The 27,503-nt window shown below is 41.4% G+C and overlaps 1 protein-coding gene across 2 annotated transcripts in view; it reads left to right on the top strand.

Annotated features, from left to right (window-relative positions):
• The window catches only part of PPP1R3A (protein phosphatase 1 regulatory subunit 3A), an 80,652-nt gene extending 54,629 nt beyond the window's left edge, over positions 1 to 26,023 (top strand). Inside the window, exons 2-4 of one of the 2 annotated variants that reach the window (XM_066591783.1) lie at positions 2,417 to 2,469; positions 2,623 to 2,699; positions 21,330 to 26,023. In XM_066591783.1, coding sequence (XP_066447880.1) covers positions 2,417 to 2,469; positions 2,623 to 2,699; positions 21,330 to 23,468 — 2,269 coding nt within the window. In that variant the 3' untranslated portion in view covers positions 23,469 to 26,023. Of the gene's footprint in view, positions 1 to 2,416; positions 2,470 to 2,577; positions 2,700 to 21,329 lie in introns of both variants that reach the window. The other variant, XM_066591782.1, reaches the window with a different exon arrangement.
• The last annotated feature ends 1,480 nt before the right edge of the window (positions 26,024 to 27,503 follow it).

The following is a 27,503-nucleotide window of genomic DNA, read 5'->3' as shown; positions in this document are numbered from 1 at the left end:
TGTGACTATTTATAAAAAAACGCGGCCTGACTGGGGCATGCAGACACCTTGACAGAATGAATAGTGTGTGGCACATAGGCTCCCCATTGCTATGCCCACGTGTGCAGCTCCTGATGGAGGTGGCACAGGATTGGATTTCTCATTGCTTCTGTACAGCATTGTGGGCTATCACCCCGCCCCTTTTAAAGAGGGTTGTTGCCTAGCCGTGCCAACCCTCTGCAGTGTGTGCCTGTGGTTCCTCCTCATGGCAGACGCACTTATAAATAGACATGAGGGTGGTGTGGCATGAGGGCAGCTGAAGGCTGCGCAGGGACACTTTGGTGTGCGCTGTGGACACTGGGTCGTGCGGGGGGGGGGGGGGGGGTTGGGCAGCATGTAACCCAGGAGAAGTGGCAGCGGAGTGTCATGCAGGCAGTGATTGTGCTTTGCTGGAGGTAGTGTGGTGCTTAGCTAAGGTATGCATTGCTAATGAGGGCTTTTCAGAAGTAAAAGTTGTTGGGAGGGGTGGGGGGGCCCACTCTTGCCGGTATTGTGGCTTAATAGTGGGACCTGGTAACTTGAGATGCAGCCCAACATGTAGCCCCTCGCCTGCCCTATCCGTTGCTGTGTCGTTCTCATCACTTTCTTGAATTGCCCAGATTTTCACAAATGAAAACCTTAGAGAGCATCGGCGATATACAAAAATGCTCGGGTCGCCCATTGACTTCAATGGGGTTCGTTACTCGAAACGAACCCTCGAGCATCGCGATAATTTCGTCCCGAGTAACGAGCACCCGAGCATTTTGGTGCTCGCTCATCTCTAGTGAGAACACATCTGGAATACAAGTTATGAACTTCGCTAGATATGAACAAGCCTGTCTGTAAGTATGATGTGATGCTATAGTTATACATCATACTGTACAGCGATTGGACATGCATTCCAGGCTTGATAGGCACTCTGCATAGGATACCCTGGGGCTTTCAGAAGGCCCCCGGCTGCCATGGCAACCGCACGGCAACCTGCTATCTTATCGTGGGAGGCCATACGGGACCCCCAAGTGTCAGGTGCAAGCTGTTTCTATTTTTGGAGTAGGGTTTTTATTTCGAACATCCTCAAAAATCCAGAAAAATCGTGATAGGGCTTATTTTGGGGTTAGGGCTTATTTTCGGGGAAATAGGATATAATATATTTTCTAAGAGGGAAAAAAATATAAGGGAAGACAAGATATTTTGCTGGAACTGTTGTAATGCTGGACCTTTTCATTAATGTTTGTGATAGACCCTTATCTTGAAGTTGCTTTCGCACAGATGGTAAGTGGATTCCTGGAGGTAGTAAACTGAGGGCCCTTTTACACGGGACAACTTGTCGGATCCAGATGCCTGACAGGTTGCTCCAGCGATGATCATTCCTGAGCTTTTACACAGGAATAACCGTTGCTAGTGAATGGAGGTGGAGCAGACTGGGGATTGTTCCAGCCTGCCTGCCTCCATTGATAGCAAACCGAAAGTGGTTCATAGACGCACAACTGCCTGTTAACAGGAGCCAATCTGTTGTCCAGTTTTCTGCATGCAGAAACTGTACAAAAAACAAGAAGCAAAGGGACAGAAAAAAGCTCCATATGTGTTCATATAAAACTGGAAGCATGTAGAGATAAAGGCACAATGCACCAAAACAGGAGCTGCACATGAATGACTGTTAGATGACAATCTTAACCCTTTATTATGAGTTAAATTGGAGAAATGCATAAAGACAAAGTTTAGCTTTTATTTTCTAACATGGTCATTTAGCTAATGATTTTGGCTGGCATGATATTAAATGAAGATGTTTCCGTTTACGAATGTGCACTGCAACTTTTGCCATTTATCAAGCACATTGGCCTACTTTGAAGAAAAATTGTTTTAGTTTTTAAGTTCATTCTTCCTGTCAGTTCTCAACTAGGGATGAGCGAGTATACTCGCTAAGGCACTACTCGCTCGAGTAATGTGCCTTAGCCGAGTATCTCCCCGCTCGTCCCGAAAGATTCGGGTGCCGCTGCGGGGGAGAGCAGGGAGGAACGGAGGGGAGATCTCTCTCTCCCGCCCGCTCTGCCCCGCTCCCCGCCGCAACTCACCTGTCAGCTGCGGCGGCCCCCGAATCTTTATGGACGAGCAGGGAGATACTCGGCTAAGGCACATTACTCGGACGAGTAGTGCCTTAGCGAGTATACTCGCTCATCTCTATTCTCAACGTTTCATCTTGATTCTTGCTAAGATTTGTTTGTGCCCTTTCATGGAATTAGTGTACATATAATGTTTAGTGAACACTTTTATGTCATTGGAAGTACTTTCCAGATGAATACATCAATTACATTTACATATAAAGCAGTTCATCTGTCCTGCCTTCATATATCTTGTGTCGTACATTTATGGGTTAATAACTGTTTGTTTCATTCTATAGCAAAGAGGATGAAGATTCTGATGTATTTCAGGCAGGAAGTTCTGCAGCAACAGGTATTCTATAAAATATATCACATCAATATTGATCACATAAGTAGCTGAAATATGTTCTATGTCCTCTTAACTTATATCATTATTTTTAAAAATATCTTTCTATTCCAGAGAAATATAATCCTAGAATAATTTGTTCACATGCTGATTTTTCAGAAGACAACAATGACGAAGAAACGGAAGATAGAAGTAAAGAAAAGAACAATGAGGACGAAAGTGATGTGCAATTGTTTGTAAGTCTTTTTTGGGGGATATTGAATCTGTCAGTGTTCTTGTTTTAATTCGAACAAATTGGGGTAATTTACTCTTCTTTCATATACATGTAGTTTTGAAAAGATAAAGATAGTATGCTTTTTATCACATTCCATTCTTTGTTGGAAAGGTATTCCATTGTCATTTCATTTTGTACACTTGGATTCTTTTTACATCCTTACAAAGCATTGGCTTTATTGTGTGGGCTAGAATATGCACGTTTAAATATATTCTTCCTATTTATCATGTTTAATAGGAAATGGATCTATTGTTCACATTATATTTTTATTCACACTGGGGATAATTGTGTTTCAGCTCATATTTTGTTCAATTCTTTGTTAATTTCCGTTTATTTTTGTTCTATTTTGCTGTTTTTCAGCACCACTGACTGAAATGTTAAAGGGAAACTAACATAAAATTAGCTTATTTGCTATTATTGTATAGTGTATGTTACAAAAGACCTTTATTATGGGTTTCAGAAAGAGCGTTTGTATAGGTTGATTATAGTAGGAATACATGTCCTCCTACTCTCACCTTCATACAGCAAAGAATCCACAGCAGTCTGTGCTCTAGGCATGAATGCTGGCTCTGTTCTACATTTAGAATGTATTGTATTTTCAGAAAGTTAAAATGCTGCTTAAGAAGTACCACTAAAATAATGATTTCCAACTCAGTAAAACTGTTGTAAAAGTAGTAAAATGTCATAAAATTATTGAAAGTCATGCAGATGACAGATAAATAGATAGATAGATGCCATGGATAGTTAATACTAGAAAGTGCAGTATAATGATAAAAGGAGTTATGTTAAACAAAGCCTTGTAGAAACTGGACATATTTTCAACTGGCAACAAGATATAACATACTGTAGAGTAGGACTATGTGTAAAACACAATGAAGCTATACAGTTCCTCAGTATTAATCAAAAGAAGTAGAAAATGCATAAAAATTGTTTTCCTTACTGTCTTGGAGACATGCAAGTTTTTTTTATTTTTTATTGCAGAGCTGTCTTTTCTCCGTATACGAAAATTGAGTTCAGCATTCTTCAATACACATCCTTATCTCAGCCTCCATTGTTGCATATGAGGAAAATATGGCTGCGTATTATTAGATAGATATTTACAAAATGTAAGCGGAATACATTTGCACAGATTTTTCTTCTGTGTTATTGAGAAAAATGGAAAAATTGATCAATCCGTTCAGAATGATTCAAAACTGTAGTTCAAATGTTCTTCCTCTCTCCTCTTAATTGAATCAATTGATGCCAATTTCATAATTGGTGGTTTGCATTTTAAAATACTTTTATTTCCCTTGTGTTTTATCCACATTTTTAAGAGAGTAATGATATGGCATGATGATTCCACTGCTTACCAGTCAAGATGGGTGAATAGGTAAACATGTGCTTCATCAGTCATTTACCGTCAGGTGGTTTTCCTATTATGGAGCCACATTTGCCACATATGATACAATGGAGGCTGAAATACAGAGCAAGATACAGACCACCATTATATTTCTGGATAAAAAAAATACAGTTTGGCAGTCAGCAGAAAGCTGAAACTAAACATTTTCACACATTCACTTTCAGTACTTACCCCGTTTCCCTGAATATAAGACCTACCCTGAAAATAAGACCTAGCATGATTTTCAAGGATTTTTGAGGATGCAAAATTAATTTTCAGGATTTTTGAGGATGCCTGAAATATAAGCCCCACTCCAAAATTAAGCCCTGCTTACAATTAATAAAAAAAGACATTATAAATAGTGCCCAGGCATCTATACATGTAAAAAAGTGAAATCTTTTTGAGCAAAAATTAATATAAGACACTGTCTTATTTTTGGGGAAACAGGGTACCAAACTGGTAGTAAGCGAGCATGGAATCTATAACTTCATTAAACTTTGATTAGCAGACCTCAAGTGAATAGAATTTGACAAGAAAGATAATGAATGACTTATTTAATTTTAAATTAAATGTCTTTATTTTTATAGGAACATAATCAAATTCCTATTTTTTAACACTTCAAATCATTTTCATATAACATAATGGGACTGGTAGCTCTATTTCATTGCTTCATAGACAAAAATACATGACTAGTTGTTTTTTTCTAAATTCTATTATATTATATTTATTAAATAACCTATATTATTCAAAAGATATAACTTCAACTGCTGGAAAAGATTAAAGAACAAATGGCATCTCCATATACTGCACACAAGATAACTTTACAAGTACTTATATTCTTACAGTGTTGTAGTTTGTCTTGAAGCCTTTTTCTTCATACTCTTGCTTTATTTTCTTGAGTTTAGCCCATACCAATACCTATTTTTATAATGGAATATAAATATTGCCAGAATAACTAATAAAGTAATTGCCTCGTATGAAGCTCAATAGATACAAATATGACTGAATAAACAAATTGTTCTATGTATTATGATTTAATGTCCTTGTCTTTATGTCACAAATGTTGGAGGACAGATATTTCCTGCACCACATCAATGTTTTCTGCTATGCTATAATTATGTCCTATACAGGACAATTTGGCTATTGGTTGGAAGAAATACTGTATATTGCAAAGGATTCTGTGCCAAATGAATCAATCAGTGTAAATCTGGTGACTCTTATTATACATTTACTGGCATGTGTGCAGAATTTTTGTTTACCTTGTTTTTCTTTCCTTAATTATTTTGTTACTTCCACAAACAACTTCCTTTTTTTATTAATTTACATGTTTTCTTTTAATACACAACAGATCAGGGCCACATTTAAGGGTGGTGAGTGGCTCTAGGTAAAAAATCTGCTGGCAGAGCCCCTATAATTTAGTTTTTTTAGAGATTCACCATTTACGTTCCTTACTCTATTAGTCACCGACCCAACTAAGCCTACGCATGCCTATATATCTCCATCAGTGGTATGTTATGTGTAAGGAACACCAAATGTGTGAGGGTTATACAGTATTTTATGCTTTAATGTTTTTCCTGGAATGAACTCCTTAAATTAAAAAAAAATACATTTATATATATATATATATATATATATATATATATATATATATATATATATATACGTTTCAAGATAAAAAAGCTCTTTCCGCGCTCCTACTGGAGCTCCTCTCCGGAAGAAATGAACTGTCATGGCAGACAGTGTTTATATAAATTGATCATAAATTTATTTCTGAATAAAAAATTGCATGCAAGTGAAGATCTTGGTGGTTCCCCTAGGATCGAACGGTCTACGGGAACCCCGCTGGGCACCAGGTGAGTTATTTTCATTCATTACTATATGGTGGCGCGGATCGTTACTTTGAATTATATATATATATATATATATATACACACATATATATATATTAGTACTGTGCAACAGTCTTCGCCAGAGGTTTGATAAAAATGCTGTACAGGTAGAATTTTTTTCAAAATTGACGGTGTTTAATTGGCTGCAAATTTATTCTGCAGCAGGACAACAACCCCAAACATACAGCCAGTGTCATTAAGAATTATCTTCAGCATGAAGAAAAATAAGGGTACTGGAAGTGAGGATATAGTTCGAACAGAATCCTGATCTTAACATTATGGAGTCTACTTGGGATTACGTAAAGAGGCAGAAGGATAGGAACAAGCCTACATCTACAGAAAATCTGTGGTTGGTTCTCCAAGATGTTTGGAGCAACCTCCTTACCCAGTTCCTTCAAAAACTGTGTGCAAGTGTACCTAGAAGAATTGATGCTGTTTCGAACACAAAGAGTGGTCACTAGAGATGCGCGAGCACCAAAATGCTCGGGTGCTCGTTACTCGGGACGAAATTATCGCGATGCTCGAGGGTTCGTTTCGAGTAACGAACCCCATTGAAGTCAATGGGCGACCCGAGCATTTTTGTATATCGCTGATGCTCGCTAAGGTTTTCATTTGTGAAAATCTGGGCAATTCAAGAAAGTGATGGGAACGACACAGCAACGGATAGGGCAGGCGAGGGGCTACATGTTGGGCTGCATCTCAAGTTCCCAGGACCCACTATTAAGCTACAATAGCGGCAAGAGTGGGCCCCCCCCACCCCTCCCAACAACTTTTACTTCTGAAAAGCCCTCATTAGCAATGCATACCTTAGCTAAGCACCACACTACCTTCATCAAAGCACAATCACTGCCTGCATGACACTCCGCTGCCACTTCTCCTGGGTTACATGCTGCCCAACCCCCCCGCACGACCCAGTGTCCACAGTGCACACCAAAGTGTCTCTGCGCAGCTTTCAGCTGCACTCATGCCACACCACCCTCATGTCTATTTATAAGTGCATCTGCCATGAGGAGGAACTGCAGGCACACACTGCAGAGGGTTGGAACGGCTAAGCAGCGACCCTCTTTAAAAGGGGCGGGGCGATAGCCCACAATGCTGTACAGAAGCAATGAGAAATATAATCCTGTGCCACCGCCATCAGGAGCTGCACACGTGGGCATAGCAATGGGGAACCTATGTGCCACACACTATTCATTCTGTCAAGGTGTCTGCATGCCCCAGTCAGACCGCGTTTTTTTATAAATAGTCACAGGCAGGTACATCTCCGCAATGGGAATTCCGTGTGCACCCACAGCATGGGTGGCTCCCTGGAACCCACCGGCTGTACATAAATGTATACCGTTGCAGTGCCCATCACAGCTGAGGTAACGTCCGATTAAATGCAGGTGGGCTTCGGCCCACACTGCATGCCCCAGTCAGACTGGGGTTCTTTAGAAGTGGACACATACAGTTACAACTCCCTGTGGACTGACAGCATGGGTGGGTGCCAGGAAGCCACCGGCGGTACATAAATATATCCTATTGCATTGCCCATCACAGCTGAGTTAATGTCATGTTTAATGCAGGTGGGCTTCGGCCTACACTGCATGCCCCAGTCAGACTGGGGTTCTTTAGAAGTAGACACATGCAGTTACAACTCCCTGTGGACCCACAGCATGGGTGGCTCCCTGGAACCCACCGGCGGTACATAAATATATCCCATTGCAGTGCCCAGCACAGCTGATGTAACGTCAGCTTTAATGCAGGTGGGCAAAAACTTAATTGGAATACACTGTAGGCGAGGGCCCCAAAAAATTGGTGAACCAACAGTACTAATGTACCTCAGAAAAATTGCCCATGCCCAACCAAGAGGGCAGGTGAAACCCATTAATCGCTTTGGTTAATGTGGCTTAATTTGTAACTAGGCCTGGAGGCAGCCCAGTTAAAATAAAAATTGGTTCAGGTGAAAGTTTCAACGCTTTAATGAGCATTGAAACGTATAAAAATTGTTTACAAAAATTATATGACTGAGCCTTGTGGGCCTAAGAAAAATTGCCCGTTCGGCGTGATTACGTCAGGTTTCAGGAGGAGGTGCAGGAGGAGGAGGAATAATATTATACACAGATTGATGAAGCTTAAAGGTCCACGTTTTTGATGGTGATAGAGAACAATGCTTCCATCCGCGGGTGCAGCCTACGTATTGTTTAGGTATCGCTGCTGTCCGCTGGTGGAGAAGAGAAGTCTGGGGAAATCCAGGCTTTGTTCATCTTGATGAGTGTAAGCCTGTCGGCACTGTCGGTTGACAGGCGGGTACACTTATCCGTGATGATTCCCCCAACCGCACTAAACACCCTCTCTGACAAGACGCTAGCCGCAGGACAAGCAAGCACCTCCAGGGCATACAGCGCGAGTTCAGGCCACGTGTCCAGCTTCGACACCCAGTAGTTGAAGGTGGCAGAGGCGTCACGGAGGACGGTCGTGCGATCGGCTACGTACTCCCTCACCATCCTTTTACAGTGCTCCCGCCGACTGAGCCTTGACTGGGGAGCGGTGACACAGTTTTGCTGGGGAGCCAGAAAGCTGTCAAAGGCCTTAGAGAGTGTTCCCCTGCCTGTGCTGTACATGCTGCCTGATCTCTGCGCCTCCCCTGCTACCTGGCCCTCGGAAATGCGCCTTCGGCCACTAGCGCTGTCGGATAGTAATTTTACCATCAGCTTGTCCGCCAGGGTCTTGTGGTATAGCATCACTCTCGAACCCCTTTCCTCTTCGGGAATGAGAGTGGAAAGGTTCAACTTATACCGTGGGTCGAGCAGTGTGTACACCCAGTAATCCGTAGTGGCCAGAATGCGTGTAACATGAGGGTCACGAGAAAGGCATCCTAACATGAAGTCAGCCATGTGTGCCAGGGTACCTGTACGCAACACATGGCTGTCCGCACTAGGAAGATCACTTTCAGGATCCTCCTCCTCCTCCTCAGGCCATACACGCTGAAAGGATGACAGGCAAGCAGCATGTGTACCCTCAGCATTGGGCCAAGCTGTCTCTTCCCCCTCCTCCTCATCTTCCTCATGCTCCTCCTCCTCCTCAACGCACTGAGATATAGACAGGAGGGTGCTCTGACTATCCAGCGACATACTGTCTTCCCCCGCCTCTGTTTCCGAGCGCAAAGCGTCTGCCTTTATGCTTTGCAGGGAACTTCTCAAGAGGCATAGCAGTGGAATGGTGACGCTAATGATTGCAGCATCGCCGCTCACCATCTGGGTAGACTCCTCAAAGTTTCCAAGGACCTGGCAGATGTCTGCCAACCAGGCCCACTCTTCTGTAAAGAATTGAGGAGGCTGACTCCCACTGCGCCGCCCATGTTGGAGTTGGTATTCCACTATAGCTCTACGCTGCTCATAGAGCCTGGCCAACATGTGCAGCGTAGAGTTCCACCGTGTGGGCACGTCGCACAGCAGTTGGTGCACTGGCAGATGAAACCGATGTTGCAGGATGCGCAGGGTGGCAGCGTCCGTGTGGGACTTGCGGAAATGTGCGCAGAGCCGGCGCACCTTTCCGAGTAGGTCTGACAAGCGTGGGTAGCTTTTCAGAAAGCGCTGAACCACCAAATTAAAGACTTGGGCCAGGCATGGCACGTGCGTGAGGCTGCCGAGCTGCAGAGCCGCCACCAGGTTACGGCCGTTGTCACACACGACCATGCCCGGTTGGAGGCTCAGCGGCGCAAGCCAGCGGTCGATCTGCTCTGTCAGACCCTGCAGCAGTTCGTGGGCCATGTGCCTCTTCTCTCCTAAGCTGAGTAGTTTCAGCACGGCCTGCTGACGCTTGCCCACCGCTGTGCTGCCATGCCGCATGACACCGACTGCTGGCGACGTGCTGCTGCTGACACATCTTGATTGCGAGACAGAGGTTGCGTAGGAGGAGGAGGGTGGTTTAGTGGAGGAAGCATACACCGCCGCAGATACCACCACCGAGCTGGGGCCCGCAATTCTGGGGGTGGGTAGGACATGAGCGGTCCCAGGCTCTGACTCTGTCCCAGCCTCCACTAAATTCACCCAATGTGCCGTCAGGGAGATATAGTGGCCCTGCCCGCCTGTGCTTGTCCACGTGTCCGTTGTTAAGTGGACCTTGGCAGTAACCGCGTTGGTGAGGGCGCGTACAATGTTGCGGGAGACGTGGTCGTGCAGGGCTGGGACGGCACATCGGGAAAAGTAGTGGCGACTGGGAACTGAGTAGCGCGGGGCCGCCGCCGCCATCATACCTTTGAAAGCCTACCTTTCCACAACCCTATATGGCAGCATCTCTAGGCTGATAAATTTGGCTATGTGGACGTTTAACGCTTGAGCGTGCGGGTGCGTGGCGGCGTACTTGTGCTTGCGCTCCAACACTTGCGCTAGCGACGGCTGGACGGTGCGCTGAGAGACATTGGTGGATGGGGCCGAGCACAGCGGAGGTGAGGGTGTGGGTGCAGGCCAGGAGACGGTAGTGCCTGTGTCCTGAGAGGGGGGTTGGATCTCAGTGGCAGGTTGGGGCACAGGGGGAGAGGCAGCGGTGCAAACCGGAGGCGGTGAACGGCCTTCGTCCCACCTTGTGGGGTGCTTGGTCATCATATGTCTGCGCATGCTGGTGGTGGTGAGGGTGGTGGTGGTGGCTCCCCGGCTGATCTTGGCCTGACAAAGGTTGCACACCACTGTTCGTCGGTCGTCTGCACTCTCAGTGAAAAACTGCCAGACTTTTGAGCACCTCAGCCTCTGCAGAGTGGCATGGCGCGAGGGGGTGCTTTGGGAAACAGTTGGTGGATTATTCGGTCTGGGCCTGCCTCTACCCCTGGCCACCGCACTGCCTCTTCCAACCTGCCCTGCTGCTGCACTTTCCTCCCCCTGTGAAGACCTGTCCTCAGTAGGCGTAGCAAACCAGGTGAGGTCAGTCACCTCATCGTCCTGCTGCTCTTCCTCCGAATCCTCTGTGCGCTCCTCCCTCGGACTTACTCCAATTACTACTACCTGAGTGATAGACAACTGTGTCTCATCGTCATCGTCCTCCTCACCCACTGAAAGCTCTTGAGACAGTTGCCGGAAGTCCCCAGCCTCATCCCCCGGACCCCGGGAACTTTCCAAAGGTTGGGCATCGGTCACGACAAACTCCTCCGGTGGGAGAGGAACCATTGCTGGCCATTCTGGGCAGGGGCCCGGGAACAGTTCCTGGGAGTCTGCCTGCTCCTCAGAATGTGTCATTGTAATGGAGTGAGGAGGCTGGGAGGAAGGAGGAGCAGCAGCCAGAGGATTCAGAGTTGCAGCAGTGGACGGCGCAGAACTCTGGGTGGTCGATAGATTGCTGGATGCACTTTCTGCTATCCACGACAGGACCTGCTCACACTGCTCATTTTCTAATAAAGGTCTACCGCGTGGACCCATTAATTGTGAGATGAATGTGGGGACGCCAGAAACGTGCCTCTCTCCTAATCCCGCAGTAGTCGGCTGCGATACACCTGGATCAGGAGCTCGGCCTGTGGCCACACCCTGACTTGGGCCTCCGCGTCCTCGGCCGCGTCCACGTCCTCTAGGCCTACCCCTACCCCTCAGCATGGTGTATTACCAGTAGTGCAGAAACAGAACGCTGTAATTAAATATGCCACTTATTGGCCTGTGGTTGGAGGCTGACTTCGCTTACGGAACGCACAGCAGAGGCAGGAAAGAATTTTGCACAAGCCTGCTGTAGCACTTAGCTGGCTGCGTATGAATTAGGACAACTACCCCCAGCAGAGACCCAGTACACAGAGGACGATCACAGGCAGCCCAAATAGATTTTTTTTCCCAAATGTTTTTGGAAAGGCCCACTTCCTATATACACTAAATATGTCTACTGTCCCTGCCTCACCACTACTGGCCCTGGACAATGTAAAATTACTGCAGACTGTTTCACTGTGGACAGGAATACAGCGGTGATGTAAGAGGCAACACAGAGGCAGGAAAGAATTTTGCGCAAGCCTGCTGTAACACTTAGCTGGCTGCGTATGAATTAGGACAACTACCCCCAGCAGAGACCCAGTACACAGAGGACGGTCACAGGCAGCCCAAATAGATTTTTTTTCCCAAATGTTTTTGGAAAGGCCCACTGCCTATATACACTGAATATGTCTTCTGTCCCTGCCTCACCACTACTGGCCCTGGACAATGTAAAATTACTGCGGGACGCAATGCTCTGCACGGCCGATATAGCAAAAAAAAAAAAAAAAAGTGCAACACTGCAAAAAGCAGCCTCCACACTACTGCACACGGTTAGATGTGGCCCTAAGAAGGACCGTTGGGGTTCTTGAAGCCTAAAATAACTCCTAACACTCTCCCTATAGCAGCTCCGGCACCAGCAGCACTTTCCCTGAACTATGTCAGAATGCATCTGTGGCAAGCCGCGGGAGGGGCCGATTTATATACTCGGGTGACACCTGATCTCGCCAGCCACTCACTGCAGGGGGGTGGTATAGGGCTTGAACGTCGCAGGGGGAAGTTGTAATGCCTTCCCTGTCTTTCTATTGGCCAGAAAAGCGCGCTAAAATCTCAGAGTGAAAGTAACTCGAACATCGCGTGGTACTCGTCTCGAGTAACGAGCATCTCGAACACGCTAATACTCAAACGAGTATCAAGCTCGTTCGAGTACGTTCGCTCATCTCTAGTGGTCACACCAAATATTGATTTTATTTAGCTTTCTCTTTTCTTCATGTACTTTGCATTTTGTCAATTGACAGAAACTATTGACACTTCTATTTTTGAAAGCATTCTTACTTTGCAGCATTTTTTCCATACCTGCCTAAAAGTTTTTCATAGTAGTGAATATATACCATGAATACAGTATACAAAGATAATTTTTTTTATTGCTTTGCCATGATATATAAATGATGGATAAGAGTTCATTATGATTATTTTTCCCCTTTATGCAATTTAATATGGTGGACAAGACATATATTTGGACACCCTACATGTCCATCATTTTGCATTACACAGGGTTCAGAATATGCAACAGCTTCTATAGAGACTAGTCTGTGTGAAAATGCAGACCCCATGAAAAACTGATATTTGCGCTGAACCCTATGTAGTGTAAAATAGTGGGAAACAAATATAATTCTTCCTTAACTAGCCTCTATAGAAAACTGTATATACTATAACAGCTTCTATTGGAGCTAGGTCAGTTTCACACTAGAGTAATAAAGGTTCATTTCCGCACCTATACTACAACCACAAATCCAGGCATCACTCTAATGACCTGACTGCACATCATCATTGGTGATAGTTCAGGTCATCAGATCTGCAGTCAGGCTGGAACTAAAATGCATATGTATTAATCTTGATTGAAGCAGTCTGTACTAGTCAGTGCAGAAACACTGAAACGCGTAGTGACTCAAAAAATGGAGTAAAGATACAAGATACTTTTTCTCAGTAGTATGCCTACCGGTGTCAGGATAGGGGCTGGTGTACTTGAATGTGTTCTATCTGACACTCTGCCCTTACATAGTCCAACTCCTGCTGTGGCCCCTGCAATAAGTGATTGCCTTGGCTACACAGTTCTTTCCATGTACGCCTTTGGTGATATGTGCCACAACAAGCCCCCATTGTGCCACTTTATGCTGCCACTCTGTGTTGCCAATGCTAATAAGAAATCACTATGTTGTCCCAGCACTGGCAGCAGAGAACATCTCACGGCTCACACTGCAGAAGGGTATGGAAGATTAGAATGGTGTGGTGATGGCACAGCTGGAGCCTGACTGACACTAATGTAAGTGCTCAGTGCTGCCCTGTAGTGACCTGCTGTGAACACTGCCATCACTTCACTGAGCTCATTTCAATCATCAGTCCTGCTGGGTGCATGACACGATGAGACCTTTTTGCTACTCTGGTTGGTGTTATGTGTCCCTAATGCCCTCCTTGTAATTTGGCCCTGCAACAGAACACTTATACCTGTCATTGACTTTCTTCACAAGAATATATTTCTGATTCTATTTCAGAGTTTTAAAATAAATGACCCATTTTGTTTTGCCCCGGTGCAGTAATAGTGCTGCCCTCTACTGTATCATATCGCACCATATGACTACACCCTTCGTGTTTTTGTACCAATTCTTGTTATTTTTTTACCACTTTTATTTTTCTAATCAAATTAAATGCTAAAAACTTTCTCCAGTTTTTTTCTAATGAATATCTAATGAACAACATAAGCGATACAGGTGAGGTTTACCTTAAGTTGTATTAAAATGTGTTATAATCGCATGTGTGATAATCGTTTTTTTGCCTGTGTTCTGCCTATTTCAAAAAATTAGATTTAACAAAAATGACAATCATTTACATTGTGTCACATTACTTTGCCAAAGGATGTTATCAGTACATGTTCTGCAACGTAAATGGTTCAGATAAGGTAAAAAAGCAAATTTTGACCATCTCATTTGATTTTCTAGAGGTATATTCTTTAGATATTTGTAATTTAGATTTGTACTTCCAACACTTTAATGACTTAAACAATGAAGCAGTATAAGACCTTGAAATACAGCCATCTAGCATGGTTGAAACCCACAGGCATTAGCTCACTAGACAGCTGAGCAGTTGACAAGTAGCATGAACCTTATGTTAGAAAAAGAAGAAATTGTAAGATTTGCATATAATTACTGAGATCATGCAAATGTCAGTTATGAATATAAAAAAACACAGGCATTTCACTGTTAAATCCTGACAGTTGGCATCACTGAAAAGCTCAAATGCATTTGAGTACTAGTTGGCAGAAGGTCATTAAAACAGAATTTGCAGATACATTAACACTCTCACTTTTCTTTGAGTGATAGTTTGCTATTTATAGTTGGCTGAGAGTTTCCAGAAAACATACTAGCACGATAAGTTGTAGTGGGCTTCCACATAAAAATTGCATGGAGAAGTATGGGGACATTGAGCCTTTTTTAATTGATTTGAAAGAAGCTATCAATATACAGTATGTATGCATAAAGTTGAGATCGAAATGATGGTTCTGACATTTGAGGGGAAAAAAGACCGAAATGATTGGAAGTTTTCCATTGGAATGACAAAATTAACTACCTCCATACAGAATACCAACAATAGCTAAAGAAAAAAAAGAGAAAGAAAAAAATATTGTAGTTTGCAGAACTTCCTAAAATTAAGGCAACACATTGGCACAAGCAAGAATGTGGAATCGGCTGTGAGATCCATGATTATCTGCAAAGTATTCAATCTATTAAAACATCAATGCAAACAGAGCAGAGAAAATGTGCATCATTATGCAAATATTATATGATTGTCCAAATACTGATATCAGTGATCAGTCAAAAAGATGTACAGGAAAAACGGCTAATACAATAAAATGTACGAATTACAACATTGACAGCACTACTTGTTAAATTAAAGTTATACATTCATCATGTGTCACTTATTTCATTAATTTATTGAGGCTTCTAAGTGCCTCATCATAATAAGGGCATTGGTTATCCCTATTTTATGTGTCCTTAAGACAGGCTTATTTTCTATTACATTGTAGTAAATGGATATATGGTGCAGGATGAACCAGTTATTTATCTCTTATTTCAGTATCATTATCCCAGTTATATTACATGGTCTGATGTCTACATGTCTTTTATATTGGGGGCAAGTTCAAAACTGATTAAGTTGCTTTTACTGAAAACCAATTAATTTAATTTATAAATCTAAGAATTAGAAAATTAACGTATACATCTATAGTTTAATGCATTGAAAGATTTGGTTTAACATTTGTATCTAGTTTCTGTGAAAGACCATCCTGCACAGCAATCCAATTATAAGGTGTGCAAATAAATAGCCCTACTGAGAACACATTTAAATCATACTCGTAACTCCTGAATCAGTCATATATTATGTTCCAGTATGAAGTATGAAGTCAAAATTGGTTTCTTTACTATTTGTGTTAATATTGTATATACATATGGTTTTGACTTTTTTTTGTCATTTGCAACCAGTAGATTTTTACTTCAAACAAGACATTTCAGAATTTCAGTACAGAATTTTAGATCAAGTGGTTGATGGCCCTTGTGTAAATTATGAAATAAAATACAGTAAAGCTAAGATAAATGTAGGATTTTTCAAACCAAATAATGTTCATCCAGGTATTTATATAATAATGGCCAATATCCTGAAATGACAATATTATATAAATACAGTATATTTATGTCACAGCTACAGATGAGAAAAGTTATCATTTACACTGATTATAACCCAAGCTGATGTGAACCAATTTTATGCATACTTTTTAGTGCTGTCCAATGTGAAATGTACGTTTTACTTTTGTTATGAAAATATGACTTTCTTTTGTGTTATTGTCCAAACAATATTATAGTGCCTGAACCTGAGACAATTATCCTTAAGCCACTTTTACACGTAAAGATGATCGCTTAAAATTTCTTCAAAAGATAAGGATGACCGTTTTGTGCAATCATTTTGCATAAAGTACTACTGTAATAGGCACTAATGCCATTAGTACTTTATCAGCTTACGTTTGCGTGCAAATGAGCCTCCATGAGCTGTTGCAGAACTCAGCAGGTGGTCTGAGCTCTGTAATTAGCTCTATTGTTCAGCCATGGGCTGCACAGAAAATATAATATAATCTCCTGCTCCCAGCGTGCTGTCTGAACAATTGTTTTTATGCTGAACTAAAAATCATCATTTTAAAAATAAAAAGTGCACAATGGTAGCATTTACACACAACAACTATCGCTCAAAAGTCATCGTTTTAACGAATTGTGAGCGATCATTGTTGCGTGTAAATGGGACCTAACTCCTACTTCATTAGCCATATGCATATAGATTATTTAGCATCACATAACATTGCAGAAACTAGGTTAATTTCCTGAGGATCCACCTCTGTCTATTCCCAAAGGTGAGCAGGTACTTTAGCAACCACTTTACTTTTTTCATGATCACCATGTCTTTGTTGTATTTAAGTGGTTGCAGATACAGTAGGACTGTATGATGTAGAGTAACAGCATAATTTTGGTGTGCATAAAAAGAGAGATCAAAATTTGAGACTCAAATATAGTATTGCTCCTGTATAAATCACTGTTACAACAAAAGGCTGGGAGAATTAGCTTACTCCATCTTGGAGAAAATGTCTGATAGATTTTTTTAATTAATATTTATAAATATATACAGGATCAGCAAAGAGAATGAATACACACTATTATTTTGAAAATAGACATAAAGGAACTAAATTGCCCAAAGAATAAAATTATTCCCATCCTCAATATAGTAAGAGATTCTTCCCACTAAGGGTAGGTTCACACATTTCAGATTTGTTGCAAAAATTACTGTGATTGTATCATATATTTAAGGTTTTTATACATTCCCATTGGGGAAGAAATAGAGATTGGCTTGAATGGCACTCTTTATGGCAATTACACAGAGCAGGATTTCTTAGCATTGATACATAGGCCTGTTCACTCTGTGGCTTCATGTCACATAAAGGCCCATTCACCCTTGTGTTAGGGCTTTCTGTCTCTCTGTTCAGTTTTTGGAACAGAAAGATTGAAATAAAATGGAAATGAGCATTTGTTTTTTTCCCCATTGATTTCAATGGGTTTTCAAAAAATACAAAGTAAATGGAAATGTTCCTGTTTGCCTCCATTTTGTCTGGTTTCCTTTTTTTTGTAATGGAAGATTAGCACAGTCTGCAATGCTATTTCCATTTTTTTTAATGGAAAACTAACAGAATAAAAGCAAATGCAAACGTTTCTGTTTGCTTCCAGTTTTTTAAAAACCCATTGAAATCATTTTATTTCTGTTTCCCTGTACCAGAAACAGAACAGACAAACGGAAAGCCCTAGAAGAGCCCTAACACAGGTGTGAATGGGCTCTAAGTCCTAAAAATACCAGTGTAAAAATAAAATAAAATCAAGTAACCCTTTGAAGACCACAGGTTTTGGATTGATGTATTCTAAAGCTGAATATTTTTTTTAATCCGCGATCTATCAATATTTCTAATTTTCCTTTTGTTGCAGGTCATACTATCCTTTCTAATAGCATCAAAAATTATCTTTGATTTCAGATTATATAGGATTTGTGATTATATAAGGGGGAGGAAAAATTCAGTTTTTCTTCATTCTTTTAATTTACACTATAATGCAATTGAAATAACCAAAAAAATCCACTATTTAAAAATATTCTTCTTCTGAGTTTAATGATGCCAAATGCATTCATTTGCTTATTGTCTTACGTAGTCATTACTACATGATCCCTATTCTAATTTAAGCCTGTCTACCCAATTTGTCATCAATATGACATCCGTACGTGGAAGTAAAGCTGTTAATACATTTTTTTTTGTTAATTTTAAGAGCGGTTAGGTGCTTGGGTACAAGTACAAAAATAAAGGGAAAGGATTATTTTGGGGGGTTTGGGAAAGCTCTATACTGCATAATTTGGGCCTCACTAAGTTCTGAGGACACTGGCATTTTAGAAGGGCATATATTATATCCAGGATGCATGATAAATGCATACTTGCTGAGCTTTGATTAATTCCATGTCCTACTTTTTTGTTATATAGGAATAAGAAAAGTGTTTCCTATTAATTTTAGGGACCTGGTGCTTATATTTGGCATCACTTTTGCTATTCTAGTAATGAACATATCATTATTTGAGTTCTTCGTTTCATTAGTAAGATCAAGTTGTTACTGTGACAGCCTGGCTCAGAAAATTGCAGTGTCCGTTTAAAAGTAATTAATCAGCCATCAAACTGCCAGCCTAAATATACAGATTGTAGACTCAAAATTGTCCGCCTATATAAAATTGCTAGTTTTTTATTTAAAATAAATATTATATATCCATCCTTTAAGGTTGTAAGCACTAAGATATACAGCAGCTGTGGAACTGAAAAAAGGAGTATAAAAGCCCAGGCAGTAGTAATTTTCTCCCACAACGTTTGCATCACAGAAGTAATTTACCCATGAAGGTGGCGTCACTAGGATAATCAATACTTGTTTATATATTATGTAATGCGTTTTTTAAAATCTCACATATATTTTCTATGTATTTAACATCTATATGTTTTATATTATTTTAACAATGATTTGTAACCTACTGTATGTTTCACCAGCTATGCCCCAGTATGTCATTAATATGTATATGACCTTCATGGACTTTCACATCAGCTAAAGAGCCAAATATTATTAACCCTTTCCAATCCAATTTTGGATTCAGGGTTTTCCAAAGAGGCTTTCTCTTTTTGCTGTTATACAACGGTGCCATCTGCTGGCTAAAGCCATTATGTGTGCGCCAGAGAAGCTCCGACAGCAGAGTCGCTGGCAATAGATGGTAATAATTCCCCGTCGGATGGCTTCTGACGTTGGAGCTGTGCAAACTTCAATCAGAATGTAGGAAGATGTTAAATAGTGGATTGGAAAGGGTTAATAAGCATTCCTATATACATTATCTTGTAATGACCTAAAATATGTTGCGCTAGTCTTTATAGTCTACAGTACTGTGCAAATGTTTTAGGCAGGTGTAGAAAACCGCTGTAAAGTAAAAATGCTTTCAAAAATAGAAGTGCTAATAGTTTGGGTTTTTTTGCCAAATAACAAAATGCAAAGTGAATGAACAAAAAAAAGGAAAATCAAATCAATATTTGTTGTGAGTATTCTTTTCCTTCACAACAGCATCAATTCTTCTAGGTACACTTGCACACAGTTTTTGAAGGAACTCAGCAGGGAGGTTGTTCCAGACATTTTGGAGAACTAACTACAGATCTTCTCTGGATGTAGGCTTGTTCCTATCCTTCTGTCTCTTCATGTTATCCAAGCCAGATGCAATGATCTTGAGCTCAGAGCTTTGTGGGGGCCACATCATCACTTCCAGGATATCTTCTCTATGTTGAAGATAGTTCTTAATGACATTGGCTGTATGTTTGGGGTCGTTGTCCTGTTGCAGAATGAATTTAGGGCCAATCAGACACCTTCTTTTTTGAAAAAATTCTTACTTGCAGAATTTTTTCCATACCTGCCTAAAACCTTTGCACAGTACTGTATTGTCAGTCACATACTTGTGCACTGAATGGCAAAAAAAGGGAATATTATTGGTTGCCAGGGACACAAAGGGAGGAAAGAGGGAGGCCATACACTGAAACACTGACTTTATGTAACTGGAAGACTAAGATTTTGGTCTTATAATGACTGAAATAGTTGTTAGGAAGTAGCTGCTTATTGTGTCAGAAACTGATGACAGGAACTGTCTACAAGAAAAAGTTATTGTTAAACTACTAACGAGGACCTGTCCGTCCGTGTGTGAGTGAGTGGGACTGTGAGTGACTGACATGCTCTGGCCCTGATCACATGACTATGACATCATCACAAGTCCTGTACGCACATAGCTGCTGTCCGGCTAGGTGTTCTTTAGTATTCCATAGCAACTGAGGCAGCAGGGGGTTTGTAGTCTGTCCAAAATCTGCACAACAATGCAGGACCTGTGATGACATTATCGTCATGTGATAAGGGGCGAGGCATGTAAGTAATTTAATCAGGATGAGCGTCACTGTCATCTGATCAGGGGCAGAACATGACGGTGACGTAGCACGATGATGTGCATGTAGCACAGCTGTGTGGCGCATTGCACCACCAGAAACACTGGTACTATAATTTCCTAATAATTACTAGTACAGTATATAAAGATAAAGCACTGACAAGATTCTTGTTTAGCTAGAAGCATGTTTTTGAATTGTGTTTAATTCTCTCTAGTGTACCCAAAATTGTAGCATTAGCGCACCAACAAAACATTTCCATACGTTCATGTATGCGTTGTTGGATATTGTTTTCTTAAAATAACTACTGTCCTTTCTCAATATATGCATGCAGGTTTAGTTTAACTCATATTTTAATACTGCTTCAGTCAATATTGAATTAAGCAAAGTGCATTCAATTCCCTCAGCTATCAAGCCCAGGCAAATGCAGTTCTTACCCCTATGAGCTGCAAAACTTCTCCTACACGCACCATGGGCAACATTCAGAGTGCCTGGGATATGACAGGTATGATTCTGGGTAATTAACTCTTTATGAGGATTTACTCATAAACATTAACTTGCTTGTTATGCATAGGTCACTGAAGAACAGCGAATGTGAAGAGATATGTACTACCCTCATATAACCATTGCATCCTGAGAGATATACTGTGTCTAACTGCCTGTTCGTTACCCTATTTTTGAAAGTTCCAGGAGCATGGTTGCACCTGTTCAAAATTCACATTATACCATATATCTCCAATATAATCTTGTTTGTTTAAAGTGAATATTTAGAAAGAAAAATAATATTTTCTGGACATTTTATTCTTGTTTCATTTTTTTTCAATTCCAGCTAAGTCAGCGGCTCATGAATGCCAGAATCACTTCTTCTGAAGAAAAATACAGCAGCGGCTTTTCTGAAAAAGCTATTTCACCAAATGATCGACAACTGCAGGAAGGAATGAAATCTCTGAAGAATACTTATTCTGGCATATCAGACTATAATTCTCAACAGCCAGAAGAATGTGATGACAATGCGGAATATCTTCCTATCACTGAAGTAACTCCATCTAAGGAAACTAAGGCCTTCGTCTCTTTGTTAAGCAGTGACCATTATTCTGGACATTATAAAGAGTTCCCAAGAACACAGGAATGTTTGGAAAAAAGTGAAGAAACGGATTTATATTTACATGGCTCAGAGTTAAATGAACAAGGAAAAATCTTACCTGTGATTATAGATGAGCTACCGCATGTAGAACCATGTCAATGGTCATCAACTGAAGAGCAAAGTGACAGCTGTCTCAAAATCTCTGAAACGCCATGTATTATACAAGCTGATACCAAGCAGTTAACAGAGATAGCAGAAGTTTTGGATGATAATGCCAATCCAAATTATGGCCGCAGCATAGTTACTTTGCCATACTTTTCAACACAAGACACAAAGGGAATAAAAGATGAGCAAAGTGAGAAAAGTAAAAATGAGACAATTGAGAATGACACACTCCTGCCAGCAGCGGCAGAACATACAGAGCAAGAATATCCCATGTTATTTTCACAGCAGGAAGACTTCCAAAATCTTTCATATAAATGTAAATCTTCTGGTAGCAATGTCCTTGAAAAGGAAAATACAGAACCAAATGAAAAGATTTGTAGCTTCACATCTTCAGGTGATGCTTACCTGTTTAGAGAGGGCCAAGTGAGGGACAGAGAAGAGGATGAAGCAACTCAAAATACAGATCTTACTTCTTCCTTATGCAAACATATAAAAAGTGTAGATGATAATGTCAAACTATCAGAGGACAAACAATACATTACTACCAGGAAAGAAAAAGAACTCTCAGATTCTAACAGTATACCTACTTCTGCGTCTAAACAATATTATGTTACAGCCCAAGATAGGCACTGTGATCAGGGATATGAAAACATACAGGTTACTGAGGATAAAGATGTGGTATCAGAAACAGGTAATCACATAGATAAAGCTGTAGAATTAGAAAAAGAGTCATCGGTGCCTGCCTCCTCACCATCAATAGCTTGTGATGCAGCTCAAAATGTGACCCAAAGCACATTTCATGAATGGAATGCAATGTTGGGAAGTGTTCCAAGTGAGCAGACACAAGGATACAAAGTCATCATTGCAAAGATAACAGAGGAAAAAGGTCAAAGTCAAACAAGTGCTCAGGATAGACTGGGTAGCAAAGGATCCTATATGGACATTGGCAATAGTAAGAATACCAGAGGACAAGGGATTGATGAGAAGTTAGAACAAAAAGTAAATTTTGTATCAGGGAAAAGCATAGAGCAAATAACATCTGGTGATAAAGGGTGGGTTGAAAATGTATTGGAGGAGAGTATGTTACAAACCGGTAATGTTGTACATTTAAATACAGATGATGTACATTATGGGGGCGCTGCATATATTTCCAGAGAACAGAATGAATTAGAGCATTATGATAGCAGGTCAGATGGCTTAATTAAAGAAAGTGTTGTAGAAAATGATTTTCCAGTTGCCCAGTCCAGTATTGGTTCTGCAGCACAGGGGCATGATCTAAGTGTAAGACTAGAGGGTGACGTGGCAGCTGAGAAGACGACTGCAGATTTCACAAGTGTTTCACAACTGGTTATAACAGAGGATATAGAAAACAAAAATAATGTAGAGGCCAAAATGGAGGAAGGATATGTGGGGCCATCTATTATTATCAGTGAACCTGATGATGAAGGGGATGCTCAGTGCTTAGAAGCTGAACAACAAAGTAAGCTAGAGGATACACAATATTATTATCAGCATGATCACGCATGTCCTGACCAGCAGATTCAACCCACAAATGTGAGTAACGTAAGCTCCAAGGTCTTCTGTTTTATCATGTTTGTGGTGTTTGCTGGTCTTATGTATCATTTTGATTTTCTTGTATGTTTTGCGCTCTACCTTTTCTCATTATACTGGCTATACTGGGAGGGCGGCAGAAATAAAAATCCTGTTAGAAAGGAGTAACAATGTTGCTCAAAAATGTAATTAAAAAAGGAACATCAAGTCAAGTGATAAGTGGACCTCATTGGAAGTACATGCTTATCAACTTTCTTAACTGATTGTTATTTGAGATAGGACCACGTGAAAGTGATATCTGGAGTTGTTAAGTACTTAACATCTGGAAAAAAAATTGGAGACATTTATTGTTGAATATTTTTAATTTTCATTAGATGTAAAGTAAATCTCATCCTGGTGTGCAAGCCACACTACCAAAGTATGCTACTTTTTGACATATAGTTCATAGAAGGAAAGAGATGTTGATCATAGCAACCAATCAGATACCTTTAAACAGTTTACATATTAAAATAAGAGCAGGGAATATGATTGAGTTATTTACAAAAAATGAAAGTAGAGCATCATCAAAACCATGGTCCCGGACCTGATAACCACATAGTTAATTCAAGCAAATTTGAAGCTTAAAATGGTATTCCATTTGATGGAGTTCTGTGAGCCCAACATTCGCTTTTCTTTTGAACTAGTTTTCTTAAGGGAGATCTACTCTATAGTATTAGTGTCAGACAAAATCAACTTGTACATGAAAATAAGTTGAGAGTAAAAGGAGAACATTGTCGAGAAAACAGTCTTTGGCAGATAAGAAAAACTTTTTTATTGAATGTCTTGCTATTCTGGTATATTTTCTTCTGTGAGAGAATGATTTATGTCAAACTTGCTATTTCTACTTTTAATATAGACCATGTGGCTAAATGTTTTGTATTCAGTTAATGGGGTTGTCTGATTTATGAACAACTGAAATTGTAACATTAGTTAGTTACTATAAAGCAAAGGTCTCCACACTAAAGTAGGTTCTGAGTCACTTTCAAATCAAACAGATGGTGTTGAGCCTCACTGAGCATTAAAAGGAAAATGTCTATGAACCTTATGACTGAGTGATATGGCCTTTACCAGTGACATGATTTCCATCCTTGTATCCAGTTCTAGCAAAGATGTGCCCTCCCTGCTGCCGCTAAGGCACAACAGTATATGCAGCTGCCAATAGTTAGGAAGCCACATGCAAGAGTCCTGATTGAGACATTGGGTTCTTGAGCCACAGGTTTGGGAACACTGATATAAAGCAATGTTGCCCAAACAATTACATTAACCATCTGCGGGCCTATCATGTTTACAGAAGAAACTCAACGGATACTTTCAACGGGAAATTTAAATTAAAGGGGTTGTCTGGGGAAATAAACTTATCCAAATTCAGCCATGTTTCAGTGGAACCAGCACCTCCACTTCCAACCTGGCACTGCAATATGAAGCTTCTTCACCACCTCCTGGTGTTGGTGATATGTTTGCAGGGGGCTGACTGACTGTCTCATTTCAAAAACTAAACCATTTCCCCTTTCTGTCATGTCTGGTGCAGACAAAGAAGGGGGCTGGTTTAGATGTTCAGATCAGCAGTCAGCCATTCCCCTATAAACATGTTACCTACACCAGGCATCGGAAAAAAAGCTTTCTATCATGTGACCCAATGTCAGGACCAGGCCAGAAGTGAAGGTACTAATAGTGCTGGACTTAGATTGGATACATTTCCCTGGACAACCCTTGTAATCATGTATCCATTAGCCATACTACCTCTCCCATTTTAACCTTTTGTTGGTTTATTAGAACTATAGCAGAGCACTTACCGTATCAATGTCTGGCCATCCATTTATAAGCATAGTTGACCATGGGCATTTACTTAACAGCCAGAACATAAACAATGACTGCAAATTGGTGGCATTAGCAAAGTAACCAAAAGTAGTGAGATTCTATAAAGCACTTTATCTTGGTAAATTTACTTTTTTTTCTCTTAGTCTACACATCAGCTCATGTTTATCATCAGACTAGAGAACACTTAATATTTAACATTACTCACATTACCATGTAATATTCATAGTGATAAGTTTCCCAAAAGTTTTAGATGTAAGTTGGCAAATCCAACGATTTTAGCATGACTGGCCAACTATCTAATGTGTATGCCGATGTCCCAACCTCAGATGAAGGACGTTGTGGGTAAAAAGTATCAGATTGGATTTCAAGATGTGCAACCCTTTGATCACAAGGGGGATAATCCTCTGCCAGGCAGGAGTCTGGCAGCGGCATATGCCAATTTACCTATTGAAAACACATGGACATTAGGCGAGCTGGGCATGCAAAGTTATGGGGGATTCAGGAGGAATAGCTGTTGGTTGAACAAGTGCATGTGTACCTTAACTGAAGTATTGTTCCTTGGGAAAAGTGCTTACTAAACAAATGTGCAGTATCTTAGAAAGTTCATTGTAAAGGAAAACAGCTGGATATATTTAGCTTTCTATGACAAGGATAGCTATCATTTTTGAAATTCCCTAAAATCTATCTACATGAAATGTCAAAAGGAAACAACACAATTTCACTGATTTTTAATGTTTAGATAGATGTTATTAGTCAACAGACTTGTGTACCGTATATATTTCTTTCTTATTGCTTCAATTATTCACTTTGTTTTAACAAAAGCTGTTTGGAAAGATATTTCTGTCTATAACACATTTCAATAAAAAATCAGGTAAAAATTCTGCAGTGTGAGTTTCATGCTTACCAGTAAACTGACCAATGAGGGAATATTTCTAATACAAATGAACCATAACAGCAAGGAAGTGTCAAATCGAAGTCAGTGTTAGGCCTCATGTCCATGGGCATAACTGAATTGCGGATCACCCACGCGAACAATCTGTAGTTCAATATGCCTCATAGACAATCATTGGGCATCCGTAATTAAATACCTGCGGATGTCATATTTCCAGTTGTACGGATCACACGCGTGGGAAAATAAATGCAGCGCGCTCCATTTTCTGTGGATTCCTGCATGGACGGCTTTCATTGTAGTCAATGGAAGCCGTCCGCTCTGTGGCACACCCGCAGCTGACACTGCAGACATGCAGCGGATCCGTGGGAAAGCAGAAGAAAGTGCAGAAGAAAGAAGATCCGTCCAGGATGAAGAAGACCAGCACTGCATCCAGTCAGGTAAGTAAAATGTCCATGGCTGCGGGAACAGGCGGATTCTGCTGTGGATTTCTGCACTTGGAATCTGCGCATGCCCGTGGTCATGAGGCCTTAATGTACTCTATAAATGTATCTATACATAATGTATAGACATATCAGGTACAGTGAAAAACACTCCACATTATTTTCCAGTGTCGAAGGGCTCATGCACAGAATAAAGCCATGTCTATGGATCATGTATAAGAAGACATACAGGATTCCACAGACAGTGGACAGACAGTCAGTGGCATTCTGAAGGACTGGTGCTGTGATGTCACAGGAAGAGGTGTATAACTGGGTGTCATCAGCATAGAGAGGGTACTGATAGCCAAATCTCCTGATGGTTTGTCCAATAGGGGCTGTGTAGATGGAGAAGAGGAGGGGGCTGAGGACCGAGCCCTGGGGGACCCCAACAGCAAGGGGAAGAGGAGGGGAGGTGGAGCCAGTAAAGGAGATGCTTAAGGAGCATTCAGATAGGTAGGAAGAGAACCAGGAGAGAGCAGTGTCCTTTAGGCCTCCTTCCCACGAACGGATTTCCGCCGCGTAATTCGCGGCGAAAATCCGCTGCGTTGCCCGCAGCTATTAGGTTCTATTGAACCTAATAGCACAATGCTCACGATGCGTAATTCCACCGCGGAATTACGCACCGCGATTTCTCCCGTCCTCACCCGCAGCATGCTCTATTTTCTGCGGGTGAGGACGGGCTGTACGCACTGACGGCTTCCATTGCAGTCAATGGAAGCCGTCCATTCACGCTATCTCCCGCTGTAACCAGCGGGAGATAGCGTGAAAAAACGCTTTCCCGCCCACCGCCGAGCGTCATATGACGCCAAATGACGCGGTCCGGCCGCGTCACGTGACACGGCTGGTGACGCGAGGGCGGTGGGCGGTGACGGGCGGTGACGCGCGGCGGTGGGCGGGGAAGCGATTTCACGCTATCTCCCGCAGGTAAGTATAGGGGCTCTGGGGGGCGCCGTGACGGGCTTCACAGCGGAATAT

This window comes from Eleutherodactylus coqui, chromosome 2 (assembly GCF_035609145.1).
Source record: "Eleutherodactylus coqui strain aEleCoq1 chromosome 2, aEleCoq1.hap1, whole genome shotgun sequence".
In the NCBI taxonomy this organism is placed as follows: domain Eukaryota; kingdom Metazoa; phylum Chordata; class Amphibia; order Anura; family Eleutherodactylidae; genus Eleutherodactylus; species Eleutherodactylus coqui.
The sequence above is the reverse complement of the archived record's forward strand: the minus strand, read 5'-3'. Positions and strand labels throughout refer to the sequence as shown.